The following is a 13,177-nucleotide window of genomic DNA, read 5'->3' on the forward strand; positions in this document are numbered from 1 at the left end:
TTATAAAATAGGGGCTGATTGACAGTGAAAGATGTTGATATGATCTAATATCTAATGCCATGTTTAATATGTGTATTATGATTTTGACAGCTCCTCGGCACTGCCAAGTTTCAGGACATAGCTGAGTGCTGTTTGGCAGGTCGTTAAGCAGTAACCTTCTTCACCAAATAAATATCTGAAAATTAACAAGAGATGGATTTATAAGATTAAAACACAAATAGCATCACATCTTACTACTTGCAGTATATTCATATATATTTCTTTTATTTTGTTAAAAGTAATTCATAGGTGACCTGTTGTACTCATACACAGCATGCATATGAACAAACCAGTATATTCATAAGTCTATAAAATTTTACTTGAACACTAAACCAATCCACTTCTCAGTAATTTCTTTTAAAGTATATACATCCAACCCTAACGTGAAAGAACTTCCTGACATGATTTTCCTCTTTTTCTCCAGTTCATCTGAAAATGTATAATCCTCACATATCATCAAATGAGAACCAGAAGGGTGCTATTGCAGATCAAAGATGTTCCTTAGAGAAAAAAAGGGCGCTTTTAGCCTATTACTATTGACTTTGTACTCATTTATTTATTGATATATTCATATTCCACAATCATCAAAGTACATTTCGTAATAAATCATGTTTACAATGAAAAAAATGCATAACATATGCAGGATTAAAACGTAGCAATGAAATGAAAAAAAGTGGAGGGGCCTACTAAAAAGCAGAGCTTGTAAAATGTAGACCCCCTATCAAAACTTTATACAAGGGTAATATGATACAAATAGAGTAAAATAATCAGCAAAATTCTATAAAATTAAGATAATTAAAGATATAAACACAATTGTACAGCAATAGCGCCCTTCTGGTTCTCAAATGAACATCTTTCAGCTGCAATAATGCCCTTCTGGCTCTCAAAGGACAATATCATCATGCATTGAGTTGTTCATAAAGTGCAGTAAGAACAGAGAAAAATGGGGGTCTAACGAACAAAAAAGGTTAATTATTGAATTGAATTGCCCTTCTCTGATATCACTCAATATATTTTCCAAAGTAAGTAGACCATGACTCACCCTTCGTGGATGAATTCTTCCATGGCATTACACTCAGAGACAATCTGAGGAAGGGATGATCGCATGATGACATAACTTAGGATAGGCAGCAAATCATCACAACCACTACAAAGACAAAATAAAAGATAGATTTATTGCATTTAGATGTAATCTAAGGAAAAGATGATCGCATGATGACATAACTTAGGATAGGTAGCAAATCATCACATCCACTACAAATACAAAAAAAGATTGATTCATTTTTTTTAGAGACAAAATAAAGATCGATTTATGGTATTTATCTGAGGAAGGGATGATCGCATGATGAAATGGCTTAGGATAGGCGGCAAATCATCACAACCACTACAAATACAAAATAAAGATTGATTTATTGCATTTAGATGTAATCTAAGGAAAAGATGATCGCATGATGACATAACTTAGGATAGGTAGCAAATCATCACATCCACTACAAATACAAAAAAAGATTGATTCATTTTTTTTAGAGACAAAATAAAGATCGATTTATGGTATTTATCTGAGGAAGGGATGATCGCATGATGAAATGGCTTAGGATAGGCGGCAAATCATCACAACCACTACAAAAACAAACTAAAGATAGATTTATAGGCCCGTATTCTGAAGTCGGGTTTAACTTAAACTCAGGTTTAAATTTGTGGTATAAGTATGGACAGCCAATTGTTACATTATCACTAACAGTAGAGACATCAAACTTCAGCTAATTCGGCTCTCAAATAATTTATCATTGTGTAGGAAGTATAAATAAATGATTGTCTTCACCATCGATGAATCAGGAAAGAGCACAGTAAACATTAGAAACATACAACTTAATAAAAATTTTGATACTTTTCGCTTTCCATACCTATTTAAACCACAACTTTAAACCTGAGTTTAAGTTAAACCCGACTTCAGAATACGGGCCATAGTCTTTAGATGTAATCTGAGGGATGGATGATAAAATGATGATATAGCTTTATAGATAGCAAATCACATCGACTACAAAGACAAAATAAAGATTGATTCATTGACCCATATTCTGAAGTCTGGTTTAACTTAGACCATGGTCTAACTCTGTGGTAAAACTATGGGAAGCCAAACGTGTCAAAATTTTTATTAAGTTGTATGTTTCTTATATTTGCTGTGCGCTTTCCGGATTCTTCAATGGTGAAGACAATCATCTATTCATACTTCCTAGACAATTATAAATGATTTGAGAGCCAAATGAGATGAAATATTATCTTTGTGTCTTTTGTTATGTCTGTTTAGGGTTTGTAAGGTTTTGTTTAACTGCTTAATTTATTTTATATGTATCATCTTGTTATACATTTGAAATATGCTCTCTTTTCATTTGTTTTTGTATATTACTTGGTTTTAATTGTTCGTATTATTGGTGGCAGCATTTCATAAGACTTCAATGTTCTTCCAAGCTGTCTGCACATTCTATTTTATTGTATATATATTTTTTTTACCTTGTAATTGTTTTAATTTTGAATGAAATAAATTGAAATTGAAATTATATCTCTACTGTTAGTGATTTATGTAACAATTGGCTATCCATACATGTAGTCTGAACAGACTGGATTTCAAGTAATTGAAAATCAGATCTTGCACGTCACCAGTTGCGAGTAAAGTCATCAAAAATACAAAGCTATATAAAACACCATTAAGGTCCATTAACTTGTAAAAAGGTTTTTTATTCTGGGTCGGGGGGGGGGACTTCTATTGACGAGTGTATACCAGGCGCAACCATGGGGTTTTCGAAAAGCACCCTAAACAAGTATTTTCCATATTCTGAAAATGCACCCCTCAACAAGTAATGGCAACAAAACAGTACCCTTGACAAGTATTCCCTGAATTGACACGCTAAACAAGTACAGCAATATTTCAATTGTTATTTCATGGACGTGATCATAGACTTCATCTTTACCTTTACTCATATTGGATTTAGTACCGTCCCACCGCCCACACCTTGCTCAAATCGGACTCGGGACAAAAATTAATTCCTTTATAAAGCATTTTAGTTTTTATGCCCTCTTAAATTTGACCGTAAGCACTTAGCTTTCCTAGAATTTTAGTGTATTTGACACCCGTAACATGCCCTATTTTTTTAACGCGTTTCTTTGGTCGTGCCTGGTATCCACTTGTCAATGGAAGTGCCCCACCCCCCGGGGTTCTTGGTGGTTTTCATAAAGAGTTATGCTTATTAAAATGCTGAAGCACATGTGATATGTAATGATCAATTTTATTGATTAATACGCAGTAGTGCATATCCTCTTAGCATGATCTGACCGATGCGGTGATGCCTTTTATACCACATGCAACTAGGAATTTAAGTGCGACTCCAAGTCCCACTCAAATCTTTGTGAAACACCCCCCTGGTATAGTAGAATTTTTAACATAATCCACCATTCACAGCAACATATCATGTTGCACCCATTATTTGGATGATAATAATAGGCATTTATATAGCGCCCTCTATCTAGAAATAATCTATTCCGAGGCGCAGTGTTTAACATTATTATTACCCCGGTTTTAGCTCAAGCTGCCTTTCAGCGCTCAGTGCAATCAAGGAATTAATCCTGTCAGGTACCCATTCACCTCACCTGGGTTGAGTGCAGCAAAATGTGAATAAATTTCTTGCTGAAGGAAATTACGCCATGGTTGGGATTCAAACCCATGACCCTCTGTTTCAAAGTCAGAAGACTAATCCACTGGGCCACAACGCTCCACACATACAAAATAGGGCAGAATATTTCATGAGATGAGAGGCTATTTCTTAACTTTATCAAGCAAATTAGATTACTTATCTTGGAAGGGACTGTTTGATTAAATAGAAAACATTATGTAACTTACACCGTAGTCTCTGGGCTCTGTCTTGGCTTGCCTTGACTCTCATAGTAATCTCCAACACATTCAATCACAATCCTGGATACTCGCACTAAAATAGACAAAAAGAAATGCATACTTTATTTCATAGAGACAATAAGATCTTGCATACATATATAGGAACACCTTTGAAAGTACTCTTACTATACTCAAAAAAAATTGGACACATTCTAAAATTCAAGTTCAAGTTTGTCTTTATTTATCCACATATATATAACATTATGACACATCAAGATGATGCGTCATAAATCATCCACTGACAATATGAGAACATTTTTTTTCCACAATCATGAAATTTTGGCTCCATATTTGCTCCAGCGACACATTAACCGAATTGCCTTACTGTACATGTATCCCTTGATTTCACACTATAGGCTTACCCTATCCAAAACCTAACATTAAACCCTATTGCAACCCTAACCCTATATCTTAGACAATATCATGGAGCAATTGTCGCCGGAGCATACGTTGTGTCACCAAAATTTTAGCTGGTTTGGGGGGTAAGCTTTCACTTGTGAGGCTGCAAGACTTTCAGTGTAGATGGCACAGTATTTTTTTTTTCTTCAAAATGTACCATGTGGATACAAACCATCAAAAATACATGTAGCATCTTACCTATACATTCGATTTTCTGAAGTGGACATGTATATCCCTGTAGCTTTTGAAGCTCTTCTACGGCGGCCTGGTAAGGGTAGTCACTGCTCGATGCTTGGCTGCCTTCCTGAACAGCGCCCTCGTTCAGCAGACAGAATTTTTCTACGACTCCAATGTGTTGAGGCAATGCATGCTGGTACATCGTCATGGCAATGGCGGCGCATTCCTCTTTCTTGTAGTTGTATCGTCTGTAGTAGATGGGGTGGAGGATCAGTGGTTTGAAAACTAGTTCACCTGCATCAAAACTTTACATTCGGGGCCTGTTGCATTTGATTTGAAGGGACTAAAACCCAAATGAGACAAAGATTATTTTAATGATTGAAAGACGACCTTCACCCGGGAGGAAGAATGCCAGGCTGATTCAGCTAATTTTTCAGCAATAATTGGGTGGTCATTGGGTAGGACTTCAACTTAAATGAGCACTTATGTTCTGACCTTGACGCATTTCCCTATGCTTCTGATATAATGTGACACATAGGGGCTCTCCGCTCTAACCTTTCAGCAACTGTGACACTGCCCATGACCTCAATGCAGCCTCCTTTCTTTATTTATCTACAGGTTATTTTGGGTCTTCCCTATATTCCTTTCCATCTGTTGCCTGTTGCCATTGTTGCGTTAAGCATTCCATTTCTTCTTCCCATTCCTAACTACTCATCTATTCAAATTCAATTTGGATTCTCCAACTACTGTTTCTCTATAAAAAGAATACAACCAACCAATATAATCAAATGCCAATATTTGGACTTACAGTTGACAATATATAGATAGCCCAAGAACTAAGTGTTATGTCCCAACATAGAAAAATCAAGAATTTTTTTATGACAAACTTTACCTGAAGAGCATGAGGAGAGGTTGCCAGATGTCCTTGAAAAAGAAATCCTCAATGACAGAGATACATTGCTCCTTAGCTGCTGTACTGTTGAGTTGTTCATACACAGCTACCAGTAAGGACTGAAGGCGCTCTGTCGACATCACAACACAAAGACAATAGTAACAAGCCTGATCAGGAATGAGTCTGCATTTTGCTTGGCGATATATCAATATTATCGAAATCATGAGATAAGGAAAAAAAATTTGGATATTCGATAATTCTTTTAAGATTACATGTACATGTTAATATACCGCAGAAACAGAATAAGACCAAAACATTGTAAGTTGGTACCCAAATGCCCGCTTCTCATGGATGGGCACCAATGAAAAGTTGACTTTCATTTTCCCCTTCTCTGCAGCTCACAATGAATGTATGATATTATTAATTTTTAGACTCGGCGATTTATTGTATTATCAGCGATATTCTGCTAATAACAATCCATCAACATTGAAATAAAATATCGACCAGCAGTAGTGACACTCATATCTTATGTTGAGGGACATTACTAAATTTCATTTGTATATCAATTTTTGGTATGATGGTTTTTGATAATTTATTATAAAGACTTACTAGGACCAGACGATTTTCAACAGGGGTGTTGTAAAAATTTGCACTTTTACCCCAGAATGTCCTTCAGCGACAACTGTTTCAGTATTTACTATAAAATCAAGATTTTAAAATCACTTTGTTATACATGAATGGAAAAGGCAAATGCGCTTGTATCGTAATCTCCAAAGAAAGTTAAGGCCCCATCGTACTTATTCAAAACTAACAGAATCAGCCGGAATGAAAAGATTGTTGCTCAACCACCAGCTGGTCAAGTTTTCATGGACACAAGTTCATTGGCATCAAGAATAAGTTGAAGTAAATTTCTATGCTTTATGAAACCCCAGACTGATGAACAAAGATGTAGAGAAATAATCAATGGATTTCAGTGTTCCAAGAAAATAGCTGCAATCAAATGTAAATTTCAATTAAAAAATTTCAAATAATAGGTCAATTTCAATTAAAGCAATACCTGTTGATACAAGAAAAAAGGAATCAATAGCAAATGTTAAATTAAATGCAACACTAAAAATTGATTTTGTACTTAAAATTGACTTGCGGTCATTGCAAGATTTGTGCAAAATCAACGTCTTACCTGTAAACATTAGAACATCCTTGGTGATGCATTTGAGATGTCTACTCAAAGCTTGAGACCTCATCTCTGCTATTCTTTCTTCTCCATCTTCTTTCTTCTTTCCTTCATCACTCTCTCTTTCACTGTCCATTCTTCCTGCATCTGTTGATTCACCATCACTTGCCACACCCCCGCTTGAGCTGTCTAGTTGTGTTGGGGGGTTGTTAGATGGTTGCATGTCTGGCCGATTTCCTTCAGAGTTATTTGTTCTCTCATCTCCCGATTCAACATTAGTCCTTTCATCAGTATCAGGGCAAGAGTGACCATTGATCGCTTCTCTATTATCATATTTAGAGTGCTGCTCACCTGTAGCAGCTGCAGAAGTCCTACCATCACCTGTATTTTCTCTGTCTCCATCACTCATGGAATCACCAGTTGTAGCAAGTGCATTGCTGATACCATCCTCATCATCCTCAACTTTGCCCACAGTTTCTCCCTCTAATTCCTTGCATAGCCTTTCACCATCTTCCAATGCTTGTTCGATATCGTTCCTGATTTCATCCCTGATCTCTCTCATCTGGTCTACCTCTGGAGCAGCATCTCCTGCAACATTGGCTCCATCGGAAGCACTCGCCAGATCCTCATCCTGGATGTCTGTTGATGGAGCAGCTTCATCTGTGCTGGAGGACTCCTCACCATTCTGAATGCCACTGTCATCCAGGTGACCATTCTCTTCACATCCCTCCTCATCATCATCACCAACATCCTTATCACCCGCTGTTCTCTGGGGACATCCTCCCTGCTGCCGATGGATGTTCTTCTCCTGGATGCTCACTTTCTCTTGAGCATCCACCTCCTCATCATCAGACATCAGTTCCTCCATGATGTCATCACTCACATCACTGGGAGCAAAGAGCATGCTACTGGCCTGGCTTGATGGTCGAGGCTCAGTGGAGTCACTCTCCACACTCGAGGTGCTGTTTTCACGAAGGGCATGAAGGCGTTGGGCTAATGTGTCTTCCATGCTCTGATCAAGAGCATCTGGTGTGGTGAAACCATCCTCTGGTACAGCTCTGGGTTCTTCAGAACAACAAAATAAGGGAAAAAAAGAGGGGAATCAGTCAGTCTACTTCTTTCAACTATCTTGACTCAATCATTCCAGTAAAATTAAAGTATTAAATAAACAAACTCACTGCGATAGAGGAATATAAATGACTGAACTGTTGAAATCACCATGTTGTATCGAAAACATTAACCACATTGGAGATCAAAATTCTACAGTACTAACCAAAATGACATTCATAAAATCTAAGAGGGTTATTTAGCATAAAGGCTAGACCAAACCTCGGTGAACAATGTCCACATGTGCACAGAACAAACTGTAGATAAGGACACTATCCACATAGTACTGAATCGGTTGTAGATACATTACCTTGCAGTTTCAGGGGTTGGACATCCCTGTATGGAACCACAATCTCTTCTATAGAGGGCAATTCCTTCTGTATGAGGGGCATTATCTTGTGATAGATGGCGATCTGATAACGCTTAAGAAGCTGGCTTAGAGGGTGTTGGTCACAGGACAGGATGTCAGTGAGTAGGTCACGGATCAGTCCAAGGTCACCGGGCGATTCCTGCAGCCGTTTGCGCCATTCCTGAAGCCATGTCTTCAAGAGAAGGGTAAATATTGAAAGAAATTGGTGGTAGTTTGATTTATCAAGAATTTATGTTTGCCTGCCTATAAGCTAACAACGAACCTATTTTCTTCATTCCTCGAACTGAACCTCTCTAAGTTAGATTGCATATTTAAGATCATAAAGATTCATCTTTAACATTAGAATGCTAAACAGTGCAATTCCAGAGCCACTAAAAGATAGTCATTAAGCCAACCTGGCCATGTTTCAGCAAGTCTTGTCCCAAATCTTTACATTCTTGTATTCTAGTATTTTCACACAGACAACCCCTGAAACCCCTTAACCAACTTACTATGTTTCAGCGAGTGTTGTCCCATACCTTGACAATCTCGTACTCCTTTAGGTTAGTACAGACCAGACCTGGTAACCCCTTGAACCCCTTAAACCATCCCCGTAACCAACTTGGCCATGTTTCATGGAGTATAGTCCCATACCTTAACATTCCCATACTTCCGTATGTTGGCATAGACAACCCCTTAAACCAACTTGTTTCAGTGAGTGTAATCCCATTTCTTGACATTGACTCATAGACCAGGGGCGGCCGAACAGGATTGCTGTTACACTATAAACAGAGCGCTAATATCAGTCCAAGTCACATCTATCAGATTGTGATGTCAAACGTTGATCCAAGATGTAAATAACGCCTGGTTGTGACATTATCTGTTGTATGCTAACAACGTTTCTTTGTGGTGGCACATGCTTACACCAATGATAACCAGTTCTACCAAGTCTGCGCAGTCCCCTTGTCTGCGCACACGCTTATCTGTGCGATTCTAATAAAAGAAGATACGCAACGAACACAAACTTTACACATGCAACACATAGACAGATATTCATTTAAAGATCCAGACCGGACCCAAAAATGAAACTGACAAATTATATACAAATCGAAAGCTTATAAGCTACTAAATACAGCAAGGTATGTTTTATGCATTTTCACCGCTTCCCAGCTGAGTATTTTGCTTAAGATTATTTCAATTATCGGGCTTCGAACCCCGTTTAGAAAATAGGCTTTATTGTGCTTTTCACCTGCCTCGAGACCGTGACGTCACGTTGTGTAAGAAGCGGAAGTTGTGGATAAAAATAAGGAAATTTGGGCATATCATGTGACGGCCTCAAAATTCAGCCTTTCTCATTCAAATACCCAAATCGTGTGCAAAGTGAATGGGTGCGCAGACATGGGGTACCATTTTTTTCAATCTGAAAATGACTGCCTGAGTTTCCCAAGAAAATCCTATATTTCTTTCAAATTTTTATGAGATATTTGGAACACTTACTCATAATAACATAAGAAGCATTATTAACTGAAAGCCTTTTTAAAATAAAAAAAACTGTTAAACTCAAATCGTTAGGTTCGCAGACTTGGGGACCACCATCATACCATGTTTCAGGGAGTGTAGTCTCATACCTTCACATTCTCGTATTCCAGTATGTTGGCATAGACTGTTCTGAGTTCCATCTCTTCCTTGGTTGGCTGGCCGCTAGAGGAGAATCTCTGGGCTGCCTGTTCCTGAAGACGCTGTTGACGTTCTTTGATCTTCTTAGCAAGCTGAGAGTGGATCGGTTAAGGTGATAATTCTTTTATTTCTTTTTTACAATCTGTGCCTATTCAAAGGATGTGCCTTGCCCAAATGCATAAAAAAGGCAATAGCGAGATCTGAATTCATGATCCATTCATTCATAGCTAAGTGTATTAATAACTAATAAATATATCAATTGCCATCTAAATAGGCATTTCATGCAAACTTATTCTGTATAACGTTCTGTAATTTCCAAATATCTATCCAATCCAGAAATGAAAGAAACAGGTGATCGATAATTGGAAAAATGTAGAAATCAGAGATTCCTGAAATTCATGCAATAACCTGACATTCTGAAATTTTACCACAGTAAAATACAAGCAGACATTGCAAAAAGTTCTCAAAATATATCCTAGTATGTACTCTAGGTTAGCAAATGCTTCCTCATCAAAGTAAAGCTCTACATATAATATAGGATGCTTTATATTCATTAAGTTGACTTCAGGTTAACCCCCCCAAAAAAAATGAAAGAAAATCACCAGGCCTTACTTATGTAGTGGATCCATATGATCCACCACCACAGATTCTACATATCAAAAACAAAATTATTTTCATGGTGTTGCAATCACCTTAAGGCATGGTCACACAGCCCGAGCATTGTTGGAGCGGTCGTGGAGTGGAGAGAAAAAAATCATCCCCGCTCGCTACCGTTCACCATTTTCGATTTCGATTGTTTTTTTTATGTTTTTGATTTTTTTCCCCAATTTTGAAAGCGAAATTAGACCCTCTTTCCCTACCGCTTCACGACCGCTCCAACGACGCTCGGGCGGTGTGACCAGGCCTTTACCAACAATGACATAGTTGACAATCTTAACCAAACCACAGGGATGAATTAATTTGATAATATCAAGTTGATTCATCCCCATGGTTAGGTTATAAGAAGATGTAACGAGTCATGTTTATGTGTATGAGGTCAATGGCCAATTTCAATGGCTATGAAAAATACATAAATATATACAAATTCCTATATAATATAAGCATCCTGGTGTTGTTTCATAAAGCTGTTCATAATCAAGTTTAAATGCATAAATTTTTGCAGGAAGTCGAAAAGGATACACTTGCTTCCCGGGCTTTGGCAATGGCCATATTCTCCATCAACCTTCTCTGGAATGTCAGGTTCTAAGGAAGTTTGGAAGAAAAAATTACAATTTTGAAGAAAATTATCAAAATTATGATTTACATATCACTTTGCACATGTTATACCCCTTTCATAGTGAAGGCGAAGTGGAGTTACTCCGGAGTAACTCCGGGTTGAGTTGATCCGCTTGTACTGCGGACCCACTTTAAACTCCCTTTCATATTGGCAAGCACCGCAGCGGTGTATCCGCAGTCGTTGCCATGGTTTCCAAGGGAGTTCGCGCCATACGTGTGGCAAGGAAAACGACTGAAATATTATAAGTTTACGGAGTTGTGGTTGGAAATAGATAAGTTCTGTAATTACGGTAAAGGTTTCAGATACTTACATCAGAGAATCTAACTACAATCAACAAACGAACACGAAGTACAAATCAAAATGCGCTGGCATTCATACACTCAAAATGTTGCACGTGCACTTGTTATTGAAAGGTCGGGGTCGATCGACAGGAAGTTACGCGCGAGATCACAGCGATAAGCGCATACCGCATTTCCAGTGCGGAGTAACTCCGTTTGTAATCCTCTTCTCGAATTGGGTTCAGTACTCCGCTTTGAATCCGGATCGAACTAATCTCAGAATTTTCATATTGCCCTCCAAAGTGGAGTAACTCCTCCTGGACTCCGGACTAACTCCACTTCGGCTCTCACTATGAATGGGGTATTAGACAGGTGAATCTGGCTATTCTCTGGGGACCAGAGGCAAAATTGTAGTTTAGAAGAGGCATATAATGCATGCTTTGCATAATCTTGTCTGAAAAATTTGCCTTGGCTTGGGAGCTTACTTGACTTAGAGATCATTGTATGTAGACTCTACTGTATCAAAATCTCTTTGATTCAATGAAATTGAAATGATAGATGAAATAAATACATATTTTCCGAACACTGTATACAAACTGAGTAATAATTTTACAAACTCATGATATTATAGCCACGACTGAACAGTTTATCGACTTTTCAAGAATTATTCAACTACATATATAGCCACCCAATCTTCTTTGGAAGCATATGCAAGAGGTAGTTTAGTTTAACCCATTGCCTACAGGAACCAGAGTGTTTGTACAAAGTATATGGGAATATCATAATTCAGAAGTCCATGGGTTAACACAAAAACCATAAAAACACTCACAACTCTCTGAATAGATGGCTGTTTTATAACTCACGGCAACCTTATTATACTACAATTATACTCACAGAGTTGTCTTGCAATACTCTAAGCATTGGTACATGTACATGATTGAACTCTTTCCAATGCATTATAATGGGCACTTCATCATTGTAATGACACTTTTTAGGAGAGGAATTATACAAACACTTTGCTGGTACAAATCAATTTGCAAACTAGCCACACTAAACATTAGACCTATCTGAGGGTTTGTTATGTTTTTATTTCTACTGGTAGCTTTCAAAGCCTCCTGCTAATGAGCCAATCAACTTTTGCACAAGTTCATTGTATCCCTAAACAAACCTGACAAATTTTCCTGTACAACTCAATTTCAACACTAAAATTTAGATTTCGATGTTGATTCCCCCAACATGGTATAAGTTCATCGACCCTAATTGACCTTTGACATTGGACATGTGACCTATAACACAGGCTGGCCTTGTTCAGTAATCCTTGATTACCCTTATGTCCACATTTCATAAACTGGGTCCATATACTTCCTAGGTTATGACAACATTTCAAAACTTAACTTTGGTTAAGATTTCAATGTTGACAACATCGCCGGCACTGCCGTCGGAAAACCGGCGCCTTTATTATTCTCGCTCTGCTATGCAGGCGAGACATAAATGAACTGGAGATAAAAAATTATATTCCACTTGCCTATACTGGAAAGAATAAAACAAACTCTCTATGTCGTCCTTTTTTCTAGGATGCACTGCTCATACAGGTGAATATCTCATAGATACAGAGGAAGTGGATAATTTCTAAACTTGCCTCTTCTCATTAAACAGAAGCAGATTTTTAACCAATGGAGCTCCCAATGTGTCAAAACCACATTGAATGAGGAAGAAAGAGTCATAGGGGATTAAGAGATTTGTTCTTAATAGGGGCAGAGAGAGGTCAAACTAAACCACAGTCGCACCAACAAAACACAATCCAAATAGACAGATGGAATGTCATTGGAAATGATAAAATAGATTTGATCTGTCTGGAGTTGG

General features: G+C 37.8%; 1 protein-coding gene across 2 annotated transcripts in view; it reads right to left on the bottom strand.

Annotated features, from left to right (window-relative positions):
• The window catches only part of LOC121407925 (VPS9 domain-containing protein 1-like), a 27,291-nt gene continuing 14,114 nt past the window's right edge, over window positions 1-13,177 (bottom strand). Inside the window, exons 6-14 of one of the 2 annotated variants that reach the window (XM_041599170.1) lie at window positions 10,940-11,002; window positions 9,712-9,852; window positions 8,045-8,276; window positions 6,634-7,692; window positions 5,454-5,583; window positions 4,583-4,809; window positions 3,935-4,019; window positions 1,082-1,186; window positions 1-175 (exon numbers count right to left, since the gene is read on the bottom strand). In XM_041599170.1, the coding sequence (XP_041455104.1) occupies window positions 76-175; window positions 1,082-1,186; window positions 3,935-4,019; window positions 4,583-4,809; window positions 5,454-5,583; window positions 6,634-7,692; window positions 8,045-8,276; window positions 9,712-9,852; window positions 10,940-11,002 (2,142 nt within the window). In that variant the 3' untranslated portion in view covers window positions 1-75. Of the gene's footprint in view, window positions 176-1,081; window positions 1,187-1,535; window positions 1,660-3,934; window positions 4,020-4,582; window positions 4,810-5,453; window positions 5,584-6,633; window positions 7,693-8,044; window positions 8,277-9,711; window positions 9,853-10,939; window positions 11,003-13,177 lie in introns of those variants that run through there. The other variant, XM_041599171.1, reaches the window with a different exon arrangement.

This window comes from Lytechinus variegatus, chromosome 2 (assembly GCF_018143015.1).
Source record: "Lytechinus variegatus isolate NC3 chromosome 2, Lvar_3.0, whole genome shotgun sequence".
Lineage (NCBI taxonomy): Eukaryota > Metazoa > Echinodermata > Echinoidea > Temnopleuroida > Toxopneustidae > Lytechinus > Lytechinus variegatus.